This window comes from Prenolepis imparis, unplaced genomic scaffold (genome assembly GCF_030444845.1).
Source record: "Prenolepis imparis isolate NDT839.2.m4 unplaced genomic scaffold, iyPreImpa1.0 SCAF_5, whole genome shotgun sequence".
NCBI lineage: Eukaryota > Metazoa > Arthropoda > Insecta > Hymenoptera > Formicidae > Prenolepis > Prenolepis imparis.
Genome location: NW_028141163.1, coordinates 9,490,596 through 9,514,540, shown reverse-complemented (window position 1 = coordinate 9,514,540; position 23,945 = coordinate 9,490,596). Strand labels below are relative to the sequence as shown.

At 30.2% G+C, this 23,945-nt stretch overlaps 2 protein-coding genes across 14 annotated transcripts in view; one reads left to right on the top strand and one right to left on the bottom strand.

Moving 5' to 3' along the window:
* Window positions 1–11,802, top strand: part of Fhos (Formin homology 2 domain containing) — a 164,656-nt gene extending 152,854 nt beyond the window's left edge. For 6 of the 10 annotated variants that reach the window (XM_083039223.1, XM_083039227.1, XM_083039229.1 and 3 more), the window contains 2 exons: window positions 2,333–2,503; window positions 9,890–11,802. In XM_083039223.1, coding sequence (XP_082895349.1) covers window positions 2,333–2,503; window positions 9,890–9,963 — 245 coding nt within the window. In that variant the 3' untranslated portion in view covers window positions 9,964–11,802. Of the gene's footprint in view, window positions 1–2,332; window positions 2,504–4,841; window positions 4,929–9,889 lie in introns of all 10 variants that reach the window. The other 4 variants (XM_083039225.1, XM_083039233.1, XM_083039226.1 and 1 more) reach the window with 3 other exon arrangements.
* A 972-nt stretch (window positions 11,803–12,774) lies between these two features.
* Window positions 12,775–23,945, bottom strand: part of Fkbp14 (peptidyl-prolyl cis-trans isomerase Fkb14) — a 172,772-nt gene continuing 161,601 nt past the window's right edge. For 3 of the 4 annotated variants that reach the window (XM_083039042.1, XM_083039043.1, XM_083039040.1), the window contains 3 exons: window positions 19,864–20,027; window positions 15,168–15,292; window positions 12,775–14,561 (listed from right to left, as the gene is read on the bottom strand). In XM_083039042.1, the coding sequence (XP_082895168.1) occupies window positions 14,373–14,561; window positions 15,168–15,292; window positions 19,864–20,027 (478 nt within the window). In that variant the 3' untranslated portion in view covers window positions 12,775–14,372. The remainder of the gene's footprint in view (window positions 14,562–15,167; window positions 15,293–19,863; window positions 20,028–23,945) is intronic. The other variant, XM_083039041.1, reaches the window with a different exon arrangement.

The window sequence follows — 23,945 nt, the reverse complement described above, 5'->3', positions numbered from 1 at the left end:
AATATTAGCAAATATATATATATATATATAGGTATATATATTATTTGCATTAAAAGAATATTGTAAATTAGTCTACTCTCTTATAAAGTTTGTCTACTTTTAAATTGCTATAGAGATCAGAATTTAGATCTTTATAAGTTTGATTATTCTCACAGAAAACATAATAATCTGACAATTAAAATTAATGTATTGTTGAAGATTGATTATTCATTAATTACAGAATTATATGGATCTAATTCAACACGTTTATAAATGTATCTATTTTTACTTTAATTTAATATTAGGAGTTTTAGCTCTATTAGTTTTTAAACTTTTTTGATTAAATAAATATGATCAGTCAGAAATATTCAGCATTAAATTTAAGATCGAGAATCCATCCGTTCAAGGTACAAAGATCTATCTATCTCTATTACTTACGAACAAAACCCTACATAAAAGTCATTCCGGGAAAAAGATCCAACTGAGAAACAACTGACACGTCTGGTTCTCATAAGACCATATTACATTGTAGCCGCGGATTACCACTTTCTTGGAGAGAAACGTGGAATTTTTATTCTTGCTCTTCGCAAAAGGGACGTACGCGAAGGATTGGACCGACTCGAGGAACAAGGGTCGGTGTTCAGCCGGTCTTGTACGGCTCGTAAACCTAACCACTCATGTGCATTACCGTGGCTGTGGCCATCATAACTTTTCTCCCCTTTATTCCCGTGCATGCTCCGACATAAAGTATCTAAACGTTCCATCTAAGTCGCGCTGGCGTCTCCAGCTAGATGGTCGTCCAGCAGTGTTAATAACTGCGAAAACCGTGCGACGATAACTTGTTTCAATGATTTTCTAGCTAATGTGACAATATTAGGAACAAATTGCTCAATTACACGCAACAGTAATCATTACTTACTGCTGTTAAAGATTCTCTCTATTCTTGCTTTCGTATTATTTTATATAAAGCATTCTATTTCTACACTGGATAAAATTTTGATAGAGATTCGTATATGAGAATTTTTCGAAATATATTCTCTTCTTCAAAAATTCGTCGCTTTCTCTAATATCGCTTTTTGCAAAATCTTTTTAAAGATCAACTTTCGTGTGTTAGTAAAAAAAAGTGTAATAAAAGAGAATCAAATCATACAAGTATAAAACAATTTTTAGAGAATAATATTAATAATAATAATATATAATATAAATTTATTTAATTTTACGATCTTTTATAACAATACGCTAATACACCAAAATCAACATGCTATCAGAATTATAAATACAATGAATTCATTACTGTATCTTTCTTTATGAGATAGTGATATTATATTTAATTCAATTTATTTAATATTATATTGTGTATTCGCGACTCTCTCTATAGATATTGATTTTATGATTTTACATTATTTTGATCGAGTTTCTTCGAGCATTAACCTTAAGTAAAATCATATTTAATATTCTCTCAACTTGTTTTTATAGTCAGAATCCTATTGTATTATTAATTCCAATTTTATGCAATAAATGCATAAAATAGAACATAGCGTATTATCAGGATATATCAGATCAGCGAACAGGAAGCTATTTGAAAGCATTCCTTACGGTAGAGTAACCACGGAAATGAATGTCTAGATTGACCTATGATCATCAAAGAACGTGTAATAAGCGAGACTTAAAGACTTTTTCTTCTACTCTTCGCTTCGTTCATGAAAATTCTATTACCGCCCTCTCACCCCTTTTTCTATCTCCTTTTCTACAAGCCTTGTATCGAGAGTGGAACTATCGCCATGATAGCTTTTCTGGGACGAGTTTGAAAGAAGCTCTGTAAAAGAAATTCTGTGCATTTGACAGTTTCAAAGTTTCTGCCCTGCGGATTGAACTGGATGACTGTAGAAAATAAGATAGTGAAACGATGTGGAAGACGAATTCTAGATAGTAGATACGCGATTTTCAGATAGAGAGCTGTCTTTGTTAAATATCTTTTTCTTTTTGAGCATTATTCTGTATGAATAAACGGAAAAATCCATCTTTGAATAGCGTTGAATCGTGAGAATAGTTGAAAATATAACATCTGAGACCAATAATATGACGCGTTACACAATAGCTTGTATTGTTAGCGAAATTTCGTTTCGTTAAATAAATCCTTGAAAATATATGAAAATTTTAACGATTTATATAGAGGAAAATTCATTCAAAATTGAAGAGTAGACTAACAAATTTAAATTCTAATGAGTAAAATGCAAATTAACATTTGAAAAGTATATTTCGCGCGAATTTCGGGAGATCGCTATCTTAAGACGAAATTATAAAAAAAAAAAAATTTGTAGAGTATCAGAGCAGGAGGAAAATTTTGTTTTAGGACGTATAATTCCACTGGGTCCAGTGCTGAGGGACGAAAGCACCAACGGCAACTTGGCTGATGGCGTTGACGAACTGTTGGAGTCTCTGGTGAAAACCGCAACGAAGACACCAGCCACGAGGACGACGCCACGCGAGCGCAAGAGGACCAGACACGCCGATCGTAAGTCTTGTAAGTGTGATCCCAGCACCTTGCACCAAGATTCTCCTCTTTATCGAACGATCTCTAGTCGAGGAATCGATCTATCAATTGGTAGAGGATTCCTATATGACAGCATATTTGTGGATGCAACCACATAGATATTTTACTATATTAAAGTTAAATACTGATGTAATATATATAACTATAGATATTTTATCAATTTCTTAAATTCTCAATATGCATATCATGCAATGATATATAAATCAAGATGTGATAATTTAAGAAAAACAGCAAATTATTAAGTAAATAGTTATACAGCATAAAGTATTAAAAGTAAAAAAAATTACATATATGTGAAAATAGTTTGACATATAAATTTACAACAAAACGGAAATTTACAAGGAGTGTGAAAATTCGCTATTGAAATTTCATCGGTAACAGGAAATGCTGAAATACGGTGCTAACCGTAAAATTTTCCAATAACTCCCGGTGCCACAAAAGCCTTGAATTATTCGATACATAGTATATGTACATTATTGAAAACGGTTGGGTCCACGGATAGAACTGTGAGGTCACTGAGAGTCGATCGATAAGCGAGAAGTTTGGAGATGTCGGCGTCGACGCCTTAGATCGAACATGCGATCGTACGCGTGTCGTCGATTCGGTCTTTCTTATACTTTTTATGCACTTTATTAGCACCGATCTGTCTCTATCTCAATATTTGTGCTCATTTATCTATCTAAATATGCTGCTGCAATTGATAGAAATCCTAATAATGTAAGACCTGTACTGTCCATCTTGGAAATTTTCGATGAGATGACTTGGACAGTGTTTTCAAAGTAGATGTGATAATATAAAATTATAAATAATAATAACTCGTAATTGTGGAAAGAAAGAGGCAAAAGATATAATATCGTATACAGGTATTTGTATAGATGCGTAATGCATATATGCATTATATAAGATAAAACTTCAGATATATATTCCTTGCTAAATACATTTTTTTAATTTTAGAAGAATTTTTTAATTTATAATATAACCAAAAAGAAAAAGAAAAAAGATTGAGACAAAACATGCTAAAAAATTAAAATTTTTCACATTAAACATCTCGATAATCGTTTGAACAAATTTGAAATTAATCTGTAAAGCACAGAGTTTATTATCAATTAGCTAAAATAAAATAATTAAATTAGCTAAAGCTCATCAATTTTCAATATTAATTATTTCGATAATTAAACGTCAGATAAAAATTTTGTTTAGAGACAAATTTAATTAAAAAAAAAAAATCTTATGAATGCTTTCGATGTTTGACATAAATCTTACGTTCAACATCGTACAAAACGCATCTGAGCAGACTTTGTTTGTCGAAAGAAATTTCGCTAATAATTGTATTTATGGTGAGAAAAAGTAAAGTTTATCTGCAAACACGAACGCGAATCTGACAACGAAAAATCCAGCAGTCCGATAACGTAACGCCGATAGATTATGTCGTTTCTATGTTTCTGTTTTGTCGGGACGTTGATCGATCCCTCGGTACGCAGGAAGTCGAAATAATCCTTGCCGCCGAGCCGATAGCGCGTAAATCTCGTCGTAATCCGATCGTCGAGTGCGTTGACCGATTTTTCTCTCCCGCGCGATACTTATGATAAGCTCGAGTTCAATACTCGCCCGCGCACGTATTTCCGTTTTTTTTGCCATTGTGAGAGAAAAAAATGGCGTGATATTTAATATTTAATTTCAAGTCATTCACATTTCGGTAATCGGAATTGGTTTTTTGTTCGATTTTGTATTGGAGTTTTGAATTTCTTGACATTTATACAATATAATCGATATATTGCTTAATATTTGTATGTTATATATATAATTAAAAAAAAGTTATAAATATATAAAACAAATATTTTCGAAAATAAAATCTCGGAAAAGAATTTCAGAACTTTGATAATAAAGATATGGTTGTGGAAATAATTAATTTTTTTGGAGTAAAATTAATCTAAAAACGCAGTAATAGTTGACACAAATGAAGAACTAACTATAAAAGATAATATTCGTCGCTACGACAGCATGTTCGGCCTGTAAACGACTTTCCAAAGATATTTCTCGGGGGATAAAGAGTCTATCCTGCTTTTCCTCTCCTCATTCCGATTCGTCCTTTGCCCGATTATCCGTCTCTGATCAAACGGTCGGAACTTTGCGGTGATGGTCTCAATTCAACTTCATCTCCGATCTACTAATTCGGTGGATTCAATCACTATTCTGACACAAAATTAGGCACACGCTCCGATAACTTTACTTAGTTAAGATTAGCGGACAGCGGCTTGCTAACGGGGTGGCCTAGCGTTCTTGCGTATCTCTTCTTTCTGTCCGACAGTGAAGCGATCGCGCACCCGGGAGAACAACACTACGCCGGAGGGGTATCAACCCTGATGGGCCAGGTTTCGTGATCTCTGCGATTAAGGTTTAGTGCTTTTTAAGGTTTCCCCTTTACGGCCTTCTTCTTTCATCCAGCATGCATTATCCGCATGACTTTCCATCTACATTTCTCTCTAACATTTAAGGTAGCTTAACTAATATATTGATCTTGTGACTTACTTATTAATCAAATTATTATCGATTATTAACGATAGGCAAGCGATTTTTAATGGACTCACATTTAAATTAATTTATACCGAATTGGAGATTTCATTTGAAAGTATATACATACTTTTTATTTTATTCCACATCTTAATTAAAAATTGTGCAGTTCATAAGCAATTGAAATTGCGTAATGAAATTATGCTTATCGCTAAAAGGAATCAATGGACATTAATATCAAGTACATCTCAAGTTTCATAAAAATATACTTTGATTATTTGAAAATGGGATTGTAATAGAATGCATATATATGGCTACGACTTCTCGCGAAAAGCCAGAAGCTATTTGGAAACTTTGAGACTTTGCTTTTGGATAACCGAATACGTTAAGATCATGCGCCTTTAACTTTATGCAATTTGAGTTTCCTATAATATGCATAAGTGAGGCTAAATTGCGCTCGTCGACGAGGGGGAAACAGGGAAGAGGATAAGTAAAAAGTTCGCTTCCTAAACGGAGCCGGTGGTGTCTAAGTTTCTTGACTTAATAGAGACTTACGCAATGCGAAATGTCCTTCTTGCATGCAAACTTGCGACGCCTGGTATAAACCCACAACGCTTTTCATCTATTTGCATTTAAAGCTCGATACGAATGTCTTGCCACACTCGTACATATATACAGATATATGAAAATGCACATGCATATTTATATAAATATAATTCTGAGATTGTATTTTGATTACGTCTTATCGAAATATTTCTCTTGGAACGCGATTGTCACCTTTATAGCCTTCATAGATGACCTTATCTATCTTGATGTGTAAGTAAAAAGATTTAATTTCGCTTTCTAAAAAATTGTAGCTGTAGATATGTAGTTAGAAATTAATTGTATTAGTTATTTGTAGTTAGAAAATTATTATAACATATCTATTCTAAAAAAAGTATCAGATTGACTCCATAATATATATAGAAGAATTTTAGATAGATAAAATTGTTGAAAGAAAAATGATGCTACCTGAATGTGCTGCAAAGTGCTTAAGATGAGTTTATTGAAAGCGATCGACGAATGAATTTATTTTTAACATCCTTAAGACGTTGGATTTTCTTGGCGTTACTTGAAGAAGAACATCGGTGTCTGACCTGTAAAAGGTGCCTGCTTTCGCTAGAGTGTTCGCATCGATCCGCGCAATACAGTAGTTCGCTTCCTAGCGAAATTATTGATGCGCCACGCCTGGATTGGCGCCCGAATGATTTATCGATGTGCACGATCGTTTGAGCATAAAGTATGATTTTCATTACCACTCTAACATTACGTCAAACATAAACTATCAATCTGCAGCTTGATATTTTATATATCATAGATACTGCCCGTATTGCCGAAGAGAAGCGTTAGTAAAATCGGAAAATAAAAACTATAATATAACTTTTATATAAAAAATTGTTTTATTAAGAAATTATATATATTATTTTTATTCTAAAGTAGCTTCATATAAAATATATTCCACAAAATTTACAATATTTCTATATTTAAAATTTAATATTCAATCGCGAAAATCTATGATGTTTACACTGTAAAAAAAATTTGTTAACTTGACTAAACCGTTCAACTAAATAATATTTTGTTAACTGAACATATAAAAATATTTAAATTAAATATAACATATTAAATCTAACAAAACTTTTGACAAAACGTATTTGACTTAAATACTAATATATGTTCAATTAACAAAACAGTAATTTAGTTGAACGATTTAGTCAAGTTAACAAATTTTTTTTTACAGTGTAGCAAAGTCTATAATAAATAGTATTATTTAAGTAAATATTTATTAAAATATTAATATTTGCCAATCTAAAAATTAATATAAGTTCGAATGGGGTACGATTAATTATTATAAATATTTATTACTCCCGTATTGATAAAGTATTTTGAAAAAAAAATGCAATTATGAGATACATTTACAATATTTTTTTGACAATTTCTCATAAACCATTATTTATAGTATGTACATAATTTTCAGTGACTAATTGCCGATACAGCGGACAATTATAATAATGCTATCGTATTAATTAGTAATATCGTATTAATCGCATTTGCTCATACAATGAGAATTTGTCCGTTATTATGAAATTCACGCAAAAGCTAGTAAAGATATTTGGTTGAAGCGAACGCTGCGAGTGAAATCGGTTTACATTTCATTAACAACACGTTCACGGCACGACGCGTATAGATTGCGTGCGTTCGCGTACGTACATACATACATACATATATACGCACATGGGACCCTCGTATGCCAACACGTAACACACCAAATAATCAGCTCTCGGACTTTGTGTTTGTAAAGTCGTCAGAGCACGAGCGATTTAACTGAGCAACATTAAATTGGAATGCCACATGGCACGAAGCTCCATCGATTCTGGCAACGGATAATAAAAAGAAAGGGGTGAAAGAGAGAGAGAAATATTACACGCATTATATATGGTCGCTTTTATGGAAAAATTAAAATTTACGATGGCAGAATAACGGTTCGTACATAATACGGAAAGACCAAAATATCGCTGCTAATATTTTAGTAATTTACGCATCAATTATTGCTCACGACATTAATTGTAAAAAATATTTATGTGAAATTTTAGGGTGACATTTATATTTTATGTGTAACCTACATAATCTTTTTACGAGCACGCGTTGGTTAATTTACAAATATTATTAAAATGTCATATGTGAGAGTATTTGTTTTAATTATGTTAATTTTATCTCTTCTGATTTATGACAAACAGATAGAAATATTTTGAGTTAAAAATTATCAGCCTTTTATAGTGAGAAAATCAAGATTATAATATATGTATATATAAATTTCTTTTCTTTGAGAAACGCGAATACGTCTATTGTAAGGATAACGAGAAGGTACAAAGGGACAGTAGGTAATTGTTGGAGGAAGAAAATATACGTTCAATTCTAGTAGTTTGTGATCGCGTCGAAAGAATCCTTTGTTATACGATACCAGATCAAAGACATTGGTATTATCGATATTGAGGGTTCACGCAGTGATAGTATCATTATTTCCGAGTGGGTATTTTCGGAACACGTTCGTTGCGGTTATCGATTCTATACTTACGAACCGTAATGAAACCGTAATTACCGGACAATGCGCTAATTCGCTACCGACTTTAACAAGCAGGATTAATCGCAGTGAGAAAACAAGCACAAAATTTTGTAGTTAAAATTCTACTCTTTTTCACGTATATCGCATATTTTTTTTACATACTATATATATTTTTTATTCTTACCATTTATTTTTATAGTATTTTAAAATATGAAGTCTCTGAGATCATATAATTATAATAAATAATGAATTTAAAAGATTATCATAATTAATTTTTTAAATTAAATTACGGTAGTTTTTTTAATAGTATTTTGTAGTATAAAATTTATTAAACTATTATAGAAATTTATAATTTATTTTACGAAATAAAATAAAATATTCTTATATTCTCCTCTCTCTCTCTTTCGTAGTTCTGAAACAATATATTTTTAAAAATTCATATTTCTTATCAAAGTAAATTTTTGTCTCGCATATGAATTTGCATTTTTATATTGCTTTGACAAAAATGTTTAATAAATGTACTTTGTTTTATATATTTATTTTAGTTTTGAATTTATAGAAATGAAATTATAAATAATGAATTTTTAATATTTTGGGGGGAAAATTTTACATTGGTTGCAGTAATTTCCTAAATCTAGCAATATATATTAGTTTTTACAACTGTATTTCGAATAATTTGTTTACTATTGAATGTATGAACAGACCACCATGTTGACTAATCTCCACAAAGTGGCAAATTAACCCCTGGTTAATTATTTACATGATCAAAATAGCGCGACATATATAACAGAATTCTGATAGATATATCGATATTGCTATTAATATTTCATTTGATTATACTGGTACTTCCATCGATGACATGAAACAGTAAAATTAGTAGCTAATTAAAAAACATATGTTTTAATTGCCAATTAATTTTTTATTTTTGGCAAACTTAATTAACATATGTACTTTTCTCATATGTAATTGCAGAAGTCACAATATTGACCAATATTAACATATTTACATTATAGCAGCACATAAAATTATATAATTAGATTATTGTATTAAATTTTACCGTAGATCATCTAACAATAAGCGGGACTGAAAGAAATATATATCAAAAACTGGCAGTGAGAAAAAGTTCATATGCACGATTCAAAATTAAACCGTGATATATTCTTATAGGATTCATGTAATAATTGCACGCATAATATACTTATATCTGTTGATTTTTATTTATTATATAAATATCTCACGCATTCTGAAAATGGGCTCTTAAAAAGTTTTTCATTCTTCGTCATTTTGTATTGAAGCTAATACTGTAAATTTACTGTAAATGCAAATAGTATGAAAGACGTCGAATCTAAAATGCTATGCAAATGCATTAGTAGCTTGTAAAATTTAACTTCACGTATCGCTATCTCATCTCGAAGATTTTCAATTGAGGAAAGTTCTCAATAGGCGAGTTGAAAGATTCTAAGCAGAAGTGGTGTTAAGTTCAGTAATACGTCGAATATTTACATGTTAATTTTTGCATGTTTTGGAAATGTGTTAAAATGTCTCTCGGTTTTAATAAATAATTTAACGAGAGGGAGATTTTTCACATAGATATATATAATAAAAGGCAATTTGTATTATATACATAAGAGGGAGATGTGCAAGTCAAAAGGACAAGAAAACTGGCTTACACCATATTTGCTTATATAATACAACAATGTGGAGAATGTTTTCGGCTGCAGCCACTATGTTGCCTTCTCTTTCAGTGCGTAGAACGCTAAAGAACGGTCTCTCGGAAGAGGAAAAAAAGCACATCGCCGCCTACATCAAGGGCTACTGACTGTGATAATACTCGAAGACCCACGACATGCTCTCACGGAACGTGAGGAAAAGAGAGCGGGACGTCGATATCGCGAAGAGACGGAAGCTCGGTGAAAACATCGCGACCCCCGTCGAGATCTCGGCTCTAGGATCCTGTCCGTTGTTATCATCAGGATGCTCCAAAGTCGAACAACACGACTCCGTGACATGTCGTCGAGTTTGACACCCGCGTTAAGCCCCGCGTGCATTTCGCGTGTACGCACCTGTCGTTCGATTTATATCAAGATGGAATAATAAGTAGAGGAAAAATGAATGAAAAAAATGCATCTTGTATCGCGAATTAGGCAAATATTAATCGGTGATTTAGGCTTAAGAAACGATGATCAAGCGAACGGGTTCCTCTTAACGCGTCGTTCGCGTGCCAAGAAAGATATCTCGCACGTATTAGAGACTCTGTAAGAATTTCTTTACTTTCTGTTAGATTTCCTAGTTACGTCTCTCTGTGTCTTGTATAATAGAGAAATTTATTTGTTTCACGAAATTCTCTTTATTCCGCGTAAAAGCTTCTGAAAACTTTGACGGCGATTTCGTAGAATTTTCTCTACGTCGTCTTATTCTTTTCTTGTTGAAAGTTACACGCGCGTTGCTTACATGTTATATATTTTATATATTATACTCTGTCGGAGGTGATAGAAATGAGTGAATAAGAGAACGAGGTGCTGGGTTGTTCGCTGGTCGCCTGATAATCGATAGACTTGCATTCGGTTCCGGCCTTATCACTTTGTATAAAAATAGATTGTAAGAATTTTGATTGGAAATATCACTCCTTGTAATAGGAACAATTGAGAATGAAGAAAAAATAATTTTATTGTTATGCGTATAAGAAAGCGTAGTATGGTTGCGTCTAATAAAAAGCATTTTTAATAAACGAATGCTTGTAAACGATTTAAGCTGACAAAGTGTTGCATCTGGCTATGCAACGGATTATTACTCCCGTTAAATACGGATACTTGCCATAGGAGGAGCTTAAAAATTGCTTTAAGGTAAGTTCAAGTATATATCGATATGAATAAACTGTATTTTATAAGAACGCCTTTTGAACTTGCCGATTCAGGTAATTTGACGAATTTAAGCATGATATGTGTAGATTTACATTAGCTGTCACGGCAGTTTTTCCGTATATTATATACTAGCACTAAAGCTATTTTCCTGAGATTCAAAAAATGGAATCATTCTAAATAAAGATTTCTACTAAACGAAAAAATAGATCGGAAAAAAATCTCATATTAATATTGTTAGCGAAATGGCGTGAATTTTTTCTAAGATAAATCTACGAAATATCAAGGGCTTTCCTTGAAATAGATCGCGAACAACAACTCAGCATCACAACTGTCAGATTCATCTATCACTTCCAATTCGATGATTCGCGGAGCTGAGGTGCGTCTTATTCGCGCGATAACTAAGATATCATGAATATTTACTCGAATCGCGGATGACAGGGTCGACTTGACAATCATATATATATATGACCATGTGCCTCGACGAAATTTTATGATCGATCGATTTTTTTAAGACTCGAATATAATCGATGCTCTTTCTTGTTCATGTCGATCCGTTTACATCGAGAAAAAAAACTGCTATTTTGCGAAATAATTATATATACCAGAATGATTCCTATCGAATAGCGAACGTATACCGATATATATATGTATGCCGGACAACGTAAAATTCTAGCAGCATGACTCGCCTAGCAACTTAGATATCTTAATCATCAATTTATTATTGCGTTTCGTAGAAGCGCGTAATCGCAATCATTGTAATCTTTCTGTGGAAATAAATCTTGAAATAAAATGTGAAATTATTATGAATGGGTGAGGATTTTAATCCGCTTTCTTTCCTTTTCTCTTTTTTCAGGTATAATTTATTTATTTTTTTTTTTTAATCTCCGAACTCCTTTCTGTTGAACTCTTCTGTAACATAGAAGGTAAGTGTTAAATGTATTATTGTTAAATGTAGCAGTAATATGTTAAATGTATGCAATGAATATTACGTTTTAATAATAAATATAAAACAACAAATGAGTAATTATTAAATAATTTTTATAAATTAATTCTACTTAGAATTTCAAACTCCGCAGCTCGAACTTTGCTTTTTAATTTTTATTTGTGAATAAAAATTTGAATAAAAATTAATTAAAAATATTAATTTTAATGGAATAAATTTCTTTATTCCATTTTCATATTTGTAGATACTTTATCAACCAATAAAACTAATCATCAACTATCTATTCCAAGTTCAAAATCCATTAATAAAATATAAAAAAGGAGTACAAAAATCTGAAAAAGAAATTTTTTATCAATTGCGTGATCAATGATTAAGAATTAAATAATATAGAAATATCGGACAATATAATCTCAAATAATCAAAGTTATATTATGGAATCTAATTGCTTAAGATAGATGTGCAAAAAAAAATATTATAAAGAATTTTTATACTAATTTTATATGCATAAAAATATTTTATTTGCGTAGAATATTATTGTACGAAGAGATGTGTGTAATATAAAATATTTTGTTTCTACCTGAAAAATTATAATGCTGCGATTAAACATTCAGACGGGAGAAATGCAGAAATTGAAAGAGGTGGTTATATAACAAATTGTGCTCGAGACACATGATTTATTATTAACCTTCATCCAACTTTAACAACATACAATATAATGTAGTAATAAAAACGCATCAGTTAAAATGTAATAATGATAGCGACGATAGGGAGGAAGGCTCGCGTAAGAGCGACCACATTTATTATCTCCACCTGCGCATCCTCGATGTTTCCTCTTTTTTTTTTTTTTTTTTGTCATCCTCTTCTCGTCTCCTAATATGAATATCGCGCGAGCGATTCTCGAGCAAGGGATCATTTTGGCTGGGATAAGGGAGATTGTGGGGACGGAAAAGGACGAGGAAGGAGGTACGAAAGGGGAGAGAATTGGTGGAAGCTTTGAGAGAGTAGGATATATATAGAATGCAGGTGAATTTTAGCACCATATGTCGATGCTTTTGAGTTATGCTAACATTTATAATCATGTAGAAAAAACACTTTCTCCGTCATACCTTTTCTCGCTCTGTCATCACAATTTCTCTCTTTCTCTCTTTATATTTATATATAATACATATAGCGCGGAACACACACAGCCTTTCACTTCACGCCACGACAGTGTAATCACTCGAGCAGACATTCGTGCATTTTCATTTTTTATTTCTTTTGTCATAATATCATATTAAAATGTACAGTAGCGTCGGAATGTCGCCTATCTAGGAATATCCGCGAAAATGCTATGGAGGTTCACGAAGAATGTGTTGAACATGACGAAAATAAAGAAATGAAGATCAAATTGATTATTTAAAAATTGTTTTATCGATTTCATACGTGTTATACGTATATTATATTTTTTACGATTTAGCAGATGGCGAGTAATTTACTTACCATCGATAGCAATTTTATTTGATGAAAATTAATATAATTCTTTATTATTTTAAATAATTTATGAATTAAGTTAATATCATAAAAAATCGTACCTTTGATAAAAATAAATTAGACAACTGAAATAATACTGTTTGCAATTTAAAATCTTATTACTACCAGAATGCATTCGAAATAAAATTTTATCTTTTAAAGTAAGTACCATAAAACAAGCGAAATATCATTAAGCGACAATGAAAGACTTGCAGATGTTCCTAGTAAAAATTGTGCCAGAATTAGAGAGATTCAGATGGCGATTATATGCCAGAAGTCTGTTGAGATTCCCTCTGTAAATTCTCGAACAATGCTGTGCGTATATAAGGTAATAGGACTCGCGGGATGTCATTCGCGGTTCCTATTCCGAACGAGTGCGACTCGTATCTTCCACCGCAGGATCACACATTCGAGGAGGATGTCAAAAATCAAGAAATCTTCAAATTATTAGATTTATAGGATCATCGAGCGGAGAACCATTGCAAAACTTGAAAAGATGATCTCTCCCCAAATCTTTTTCGAAGCTTCAAAAACTAGTTACAGATTTTCGAGCTCTGTTGTTGATCCTCGTTTCACCTACCGGAGATTCTTTCCTGCAATCAAGGATACGAGTGGGACTCTACAGGCCGGAGATTCCCGAAGGTCGCATCTCTCTTGCATTGCGAGTGTCAGTGATGCCGAGCTGGGAAAGTTTGTTGTTGATAGATTCGGTTGGTCTTGCGAGCCCGAGGACACGCGTGCCCGGGGCGATCGATCAGTGGATCCTTCAGGAATCCCTGAGAGGGGACTCGAAGAGGTGATATTATACAGAGGTGAACACGTAGTGGCGCGGGGCACGACGGCATCGTCGACGACAGGAGCGACGAGGACGCCGACGACGGGCGCTCGGAGACGCGATGATGCGGGACAAAGACTTCAGAGCTCATCGTGCTTCGGCCCACTGAACTCGTCGTGGGAGATGAAGCCGTTCTTGTCCTTGTCCTCGTGCTGGAAGATCTCTTCCACGAGTTTATCGTGATCGGCCAGCATTTTCTTCACGTCTTCATTTTCACCGGCACCGGCCTGCTCCGCCTCTATCACCTGTTTTCGCAGGTAATCGCTCACCTGTAGAAGATTAAATTCACCCCGTACAAATTAACTAAAATGCATTACATTGATAACAGTGGCTGTGTGTATATAAAAAAATATACAGATTAAAGATAAATTAATAATATTAATTGTTAGGTTTTAAAGCGGTGAATTAAATTAAAATGAATTACGATGTATGTACAATTAATATGCTGCGAATTATTCTTACAGCACGAAATATCGTGTTTTCTTTTGTGATTCCGGAAACAAATTCATAAATTTATTTTTTAATTTTTATATAAAAATAATTTGTTTTTCAATTTCCACTTAAAAACAATTTGTGGCTTTTAATGATTGTAACGTATCGCAGCAGGTATCATATGACTACAAAACTTTTGTATTAATTTTTTTATTTTATATTGTATATATGAAATATGATATATGCAAATACGAAAATATGAGTTGTTCAATAATATTAAATTTTATTTCGTTCAACACGAATTGATTAAAAACATAAATAAATTGTATCACTTTAGCCGAGTTTATGGAAACAAATAGTTTATGGAATGAGAGATTCGTGTAGCTCTCTACAACCAGCACCCACAAATGGCCCAAATGAAAAAAAATTTTAAGTGATCTTGCCATTGTTCTCACCTCCTCGCGGGACAATTGGTTGTCTTTGTCGGCATCGATCTCTTTGAAAACATTAGCGGTTGGTGGTGAGTCGCTAATGTTCATGAGCTCAACCTCGAATGTAAGAGTAGCACCTGAAATCAATAACTTTTCGTGTTAAAGCTTGCATGATGTAGGCAAATTATGAAAGTGTAGTAAGGAAATTGTTTATATTGATGATAAATAATAATTATTGATATTTTTAAATAATAAAGAGAACCCAATTTTTGTCAATTAAATCACTAAATTAAGATAATTTAGTGATTTAATTGAAAATAAAATATTTTAGTTACTTACATTTTTATTTGTGTGTCCATTATATATATTTATCCAAAATATTTTATTAAGTGCTATTGTGTGTGTATGATATTAGTATGTTTTAAAATAAAATCAAAATTTAAAAATAAAAATATTATATTTGTTTCTTTGAAATTTACACATGTATGAGACAGATCCTCTTTTTTAAATCTTATTTATTCGCTCTTTGCTAAAATTAAATTATTTATTATAAATTATACTTATTTTTTAATATTCCGGAGATAATGCGTACAATACACTGGAAAAATCCTCTTTGATACAAAAATTTTGGATGCGACAAGATTTCCATTTCGTGAGTCAAAAGATTTATCTATTTTTGAAATATTATTAATCTCGATCTGACAAGCACTCGTTTATCATTTTTAGAGCGCATCGATCTGCTGTCGAGCGCTTTTCACGCGTTTTGTTGATGTACATGAGGAATATACGAGCACAGATATAACGACAAATCGAACAAATCGATGTGCACAAAACACATATAAGGCAAATAAAAATATCTTTATATAATTAAAGAGAAGAAAATATGCAGTTTTTCTATTTATAAGAATAACATAAATAAATAAAAAAATAAAGTTTATATTGAAAATAAAATCATAAAAAGTATACGAGAAACGAGATTAAATTGTAAACGAAGATGGATAATATCGCGCAAATCTATAACTTTTAAATATCAATCATTGCGATATATTTTCATTTCTTTCGAAATTGAAGTTAATTTAGCCACACCATTGCTCTAAATGTTTTCTTGCTATCGACTCAATATCCTTAATAAGTCAATCTTTTTCCAGAAATAGTGCAATTCTATTTTGAAAGTTTAGACTTTCCCAGTGATAATTTCAACGTATTTTTGATATATTTATGAAATATATAAGAATACTCTATCTTGATAAATTCGAGCATTTGATAATGACGTCTCTTTTTTTAGCGATAGATATTGTTATAAATAACCGCTATTTAGAACAAATAAATGTCAAAAGTATCTTATTTTCAAATTTATTTATTACTAATAGTATATATAGTTTTTAAATTTAATTTTCTTTTTTATACTTGCATATATAGTACTTATCTACAAACGATATATTTAATCAGTTATATACTAAAAGCAATAGCTGTCTAAATAACTCGTAGTTTCAATAATATTTTGGATATAATTTGCAGAGACGATGTAAAAATTCCATTTTTGCATTTGTAAAAATATAAATTTAAAATAAACGGTTATATAAATTGAGATTTTTGATAAATGAAAAAGAATTTTGATAAGATCTATGTGAATATAGAAAGTTAATTGTCAAACGCGTTTGTAAATTAATTTTTCTTATATCTCTCTCACAAATTGTATATTATAATATATATATATAATAAGAGATAAGATGTATAATACAATACATACAATGTTTTTTTTTAAAGAATTTTTTATATATATGTATAAAAGTTTTCGTCATGTCTAAACAGTAAAAATGAATCTCTAAAGACATAAAGTAATAGATCAAAAAGTAATTATTTTAAAACAGATGTATCTTCTTATATATTTTTTCACTACTGATGTTATTAACACTTGACTGTTTCACACTGTTATATAAAAATATGACAATAGTAGCAAAACAAGTTATAAAATATATTAAGATATCAAGATTAAGCTTGCTAAGCGCCTGAGAATTAATCGCGCTTACATATATATATATGTATATATATACACATAAATTATATATATATATATATATATATATATATATATATATACACATTTGGCCGATCGCTAATAACGTCGCGTACAGAAATTTGATCGCCAATAACGCCGTCTATAGATATCTGAAATAACAATGACCAGCAAATTCGTCTGGGGAAAGGGGACGGGAGGGCTAACGAAGTGTTCGGTGCGAGAGAGAATGCATACGCGCGCCCCGGCACGTCCAGCCATTAATTATGGATGGTCCCGTCGCGATTAAGCCGGCCCTAATGAAATATGGCGCTTAATTATTCACTATTTAAACGAGTGAAATTAATATGGCGAATAATAATGCGCCGACCGGTGTAACGACCGCCGTCGCCGTTGAAATTGGACGTGGGAAATAAAGAGAGATGATAACATTTAGGTAGAATTATTTCGATCCTCCTTTTCCCTCTAAGCTTTTTTATCATAGTCTTCTTTCTATACGAAAGCAAAGATACCTCGACGATAATGATATACTGAATCCGAATAATTTAGCATTTGTAATATGAGTTTAAAATATAATAAACTTGTAAAAGGATTATAGATATTGACATTTATGTGATGAATTATATGAGATTGTGATATTTTTACACGCATTGATTTTTCTCTCACTTTTACACTACATATAGGAAGTAAATAATTAGCTATTAATTACAAAGTTTAATAATATTTTAATTCTTTATCTCTCTATTATTATATATTATACATTTATAAAACCTAATCATATACATTTTAATAATTATACATTTGTTTATATATTTGCGTACTTATGTGTACTTGTATAATTAACATAAAAGAGTGATCAGATAGTGATTCTCAGTATAATAATTACAGATCCGAGAACCAATCACAATTTAGCTAGTCAAGATTCGTATCGATTTTGTATAAACTCTCGTGGATTCTGCATTTAAAAAATAATATACAAGTAAGTAGAGAAACTGGTGCGTAACAGGCGATTTATCTGCGCTGCGAAAAAGGCGAATCGTTCATCACTGTTGATTCCGGTTGCAGAGAGCCGCGTAACAGTGCTCAATTTAATGGTTGATGCTTTATTGGATTTCCGTGCAATTGCATTTTTGACTTCGATTCCGCTACTAACGACTACCCTTGTATCGATCTGTCCGATATTGTTCAATGTACACCCCTTCTTCCTCCTTCCTCTACCGATTCTCTATTTCCCCCTAATCCCTTCATCGCGCACGTAAAAACGATCCCTCGTGTAATTTGAAAAATGCCCATGTCAGCGTGACGCCTTTTAATCGCAATGCACACCGTTGCAGTCCAGTTGATTGGCGAATATACACCTATTGGCGCGTATCTCGATTGATAGAAGAGCTCGGAACAATTAGAGAGGCAACAGACGCGTCGCAAACGTGAAAAAAGTGACGAAATTACAGCACACACTATTAATTTGTAGATATTTACAGCCAATTTGGTAAAATTTTTAATTAAGAAGAAACAATCGCTATAATTCTTTGCGTCCAAAATAATTTATTTGTTTGGAAATAATTAGAAATAGAAATTTAGAAGGAGAGAAAAAATTATTTGACCTATAAAAAAGATAAATTGTTTAAGAAATTAAAATTTTGGTACATATTAATTTCTATATATTTTCGCTACATTTGATAAAAAGAAAAATTGTTATAATAATATAGCATGAAAACGATATGTGTAAAAAAAGAACATTAAAAATAATTAAAAGATTACTAGATTTATTCATGTAACAGAGAAGTAAATAAAAAAAATTTAATTAAATTATTAATTAAAATCCATACACACACATTAAATTAAAAAATTGTATTATATATAAAATAAATTTTTCGAGAACAAATGATATAGAATAAATAATAAAGCTTTTATATTCTTTTGTAATCATATTTATTTCATGTAATATTGAAGAGAGAGAGATAATTTAAAACTGTACAACTTTTATATTGATAAAATTTAAATAATACACTGTGTTAATGTGCGTATGTATTATACTTAACGCGTAATTAAGCAATTAAAAGGTACTTTTTTATATATATTAACGTACAGCGTACGTTTCATGCGCGGTATTCATGTATCAATTGTCTTATTGTTTATTATTATTATATTATTACCATCATTTTTTATTAACAGTTTATTAGTTAATAGTTATTTTATTATTTATATTATATAAACATTCAAAGATTTATTATAACAATTTTTATAAATAACATTTTTCACATAATTTATTTTAAATACATGTCAAAAATTTGTAAAATTATTTCTTAAATCTTCTTCTCAAATCTTCAGCAAGTTTTTGTATACAAGCATCTAATAGATTTTATTTTATTTTATTGCTCGTTAGCAATCATAATGTCAGTTTAATTCATAAAGATTATTTTAATTTTTTAGAAACACAATTTCTAATATACATATACTTTTATTTGAATAATCTTTATATTTAATATTTTATTGACGAAACGTAACGTGCACTTATCGGCACAATATGTTTATGTATTGAATGTATATTATCTTATAATATTAAGCATTGAACTTTATATATATGCACAAGAGTTTAGTGCAAATACATGTGTTTAGACAAATGTTAAATTAAAATATTAAATATTAAATAAAATATAGAGAAAAAACAGAGAAAATGTCATCACATACCACCAGGAATAACGTTTCCGGCACCCTTCTCGCCATATCCAAGTTCAGGTGGTATCGACAACTTCCTCTTCTCACCCACGCACATATCCAAGAGACCCTGGTCCCAACCTTTGATGACTTGCCCTACACCCAGCTGGAAAGTGAATGGTTGATCTCTGTCCAAGCTACAACAAGAAAAGAGAAACAATTTCATTTAGATTTATGTTGAATAAAATTCACAGTAATATATAAGAATAAATATCACACATTATTAACATGCGATAAAGAGTGTCACAGTATAATAGAATAGAAGTAATTAGAAGTCAAAATTCAGTAGTATAAATCTGATACAATCAGACATATATGCCGATCGTTATATATACAAGTCAAAATTGGAAAAATGTGTAATATAAGAATAAATATCACACATGTTAAGGTACAATAAAGAATGTGACAGTATAATAGATTAGAAGTCAAAATTCAGTAGTATAAGTTTGTTACGATCAGACATATATGCCGATCGTTATATATACAAGTCCAAATTGGAAAAATTTGTAATATAAGAATAAATATCACATATATTAATGTGTGATAAAGAATGTGACAGTATAATTGATTAAAAGTTAAAATATTCAGTAGTATAATTCCGTTATAATTCAGACAGTATAATATCGTTATTATATATACAAGTCAACATTGGTAAAATTTGTAATATATAAGAATAAATATCACACATGTTAAGGTACAATAAAGAATGTGACAGTATAATAGATTAGAAGTCAAAATTCAGTAGTATAAATCTCATACAATCAGACATATATGCCGATCGTTATATATACAAGTCAAAATTGGAAAAATGTGTAATATAAGAATAAATATCACACATGTTAAGGTACAATAAAGAATGTGACAGTATAATAGATTAGAAGTCAAAATTCAGTAGTATAAGTCTGTTACGATCAGACATATATGCCGATCGTTATATATACAAGTCCAAATTGGAAAAATTTGTAATATAAGAATAAATATCACATATATTAATGTGTGATAAAGAATGTGACAGTATAATTGATTAAAAGTTAAAATATTCAGTAGTATAATTCCGTTATAATTCAGACAGTATAATATCGTTATTATATATACAAGTCAACATTGGTAAAATTTGTAATATATAAGAATAAATATCACACATATTAACGTGCGATAAAGAGTGTGACAGTATAATAGAATAGAAATAATTAGAAGTCAAAATTCAGTAGTATAAGTCTATTATGGTCAGGCATATGTTCGGATCGTTATATATACAAGTCAAAATTTGTAATATAAGAATAAATATCACACATGTTAAGGTACAATAAAGAATGTGACAGTATAATAGATTAGAAGTCAAAATTCAGTAGTTTAAGTCTGTTACGATCAGACATATATGCCGATCGTTATATACAAGTCAAAATTGGAAAAATTTGGAATATAAGAATAAATATCACATATATTAATGTGTGATAAAGAGTGTGACAGTATAATAGAATAGAAATAATTAGAAGTCAAAATTCAGTAGTATAAGTCTATTATGGTCAGGCATATGTTCGGATCGTTATATATACAAGTCAAAATTTGTAAAATATAAGAATAAATATCACATATATTAATGTGTGATAAAGAATGTGACAGTATAATTGATTAAAAGTCAAAATATTCAGTAGTATAATTCCGTTATAATTCAGACAGTATAATATCGTTATTATATATACAAGTCTACATTGGTAAAATTTGTAATATATAAGAATAAATATCACACATATTAACGTGCGATAAAGAGTGTGACAGTATAATAGAATAGAAATAATTAGAAGTCAAAATTCAGTAGTATAAGTCTATTATGGTCAGGCATATGTTCGGATCGTTATATATACAAGTCAAAATTTGTAAAATATAAGAATAAATATCACATATATTAATGTGTGATAAAGAATGTGACAGTATAATTGATTAAAAGTCAAAATATTCAGTAGTATAATTCCGTTATAATTCAGACAGTATAATATCGTTATTATATATACAAGTCTACATTGGTAAAATTTGTAATATATAAGAATAAATATCACACATATTAACGTGCGATAAAGAGTGTGACAGTATAATAGAATAGAAATAATTAGAAGTCAAAATTCAGTAGTATAAGTCTATTATGGTCAGGCATATGTTCGGATCGTTATATATACAAGTCAAAATTTGTAAAATATAAGAATAAATATCACATATATTAATGTGTGATAAAGAATGTGACAGTATAATTGATTAAAAGTCAAAATATTCAGTAGTATAATTCCGTTATAATTCAGACAGTATAATATCGTTATTATATATACAAGTCTACATTGGTAAAATTTGTAATATATAAGAATAAATATCACACATATTAACGTGCGATAAAGAGTGTGACAGTATAATAGAATAGAAATAATTAGAAGTCAAAATTCAGTAGTATAAGTCTATTATGGTCAGGCATATGTTCGGATCGTTATATATACAAGTCAAAATTTGTAAAATATAAGAATAAATATCACATATATTAATGTGTGATAAAGAATGTGACAGTATAATTGATTAAAAGTCAAAATATTCAGTAGTATAATTCCGTTATAATTCAGACAGTATAATATCGTTATTATATATACAAGTCAACATTGGTAAAATTTGTAATATATAAGAATAAATATCACACATATTAACGTGCGATAAAGAGTGTGACAGTATAATAGAATAGAAATAATTAGAAGTCAAAATTCAGTAGTATAAGTCTATTATGGTCAGGCATATGTTCGGATCGTTATATATACAAGTCAAAATTTGTAAAATATAAGAATAAATATCACATATATTAATGTGTGATAAAGAATGTGACAGTATAATTGATTAAAAGTCAAAATATTCAGTAGTATAATTCCGTTATAATTCAGACAGTATAATATCGTTATTATATATACAAGTCTACATTGGTAAAATTTGTAATATATAAGAATAAATATCACACATATTAACGTGCGATATAGAGTGTGACAGTATAATAAAATAGAAATAATTAGAAGTCAAAATTCAGTAGTACAAGTCTATTATGGTCAGGCATATGTTCGGATCGTTATATATACAAGTCAAAATTTGTAAAATATAAGAATAAATATCACATATATTAATGTGTGATAAAGAATGTGACAGTATAATTGATTAAAAGTTAAAATATTCAGTAGTATAATTCCGTTATAATTCAGACAGTATAATATCGTTATTATATATACAAGTCAACATTGGTAAAATTTGTAATATATAAGAATAAATATCACACATATTAACGTGCGATATAGAGTGTGACAGTATAATAAAATAGAAATAATTAGAAGTCAAAATTCAGTAGTACAAGTCTATTATGGTCAGGCATATGTTCAGATCGTTATATATACAAGTCAAAATTTGTAATATAAGAATAAATATCACACATGTTAAGGTACAATAAAGAATGTGACAGTATAATAGATTAGAAGTCAAAATTCAGTAGTTTAAGTCTGTTACGATCAGACATATATGCCGATCGTTATATACAAGTCAAAATTGGAAAAATTTGTAATATAAGAATAAATATCACATATATTAATGTGTGATAAAGAATGTGACAGTATAATTGATTAAAAGTCAAAATATTCAGTAGTATAATTCCGTTATAATTCAGACAGTATAATATCGTTATTATATATACAAGTCAACATTGGTAAAATTTATAATATATAAGAATAAATATCACACATATTAACGTGCGATATAGAGTGTGACGGTATAATACAATAGAAATAATTAGAAGTCAAAACTCAGTAGTATTAGTTTATTATGGTCAGGCATATGTTCAGATCGTTATATATACAAGTCAAAATTTGTAATATGAGAATAAATATCACATATATTAATGTGTGATAAAGAATGTGACAGTATAATTGATTAAAAGTTAAAATATTCAGTAGTATAATTCCGTTATAATTCAGACAGTATAATATCGTTATTATATATACAAGTCAACATTGGTAAAATTTGTAATATATAAGAATAAATATCAC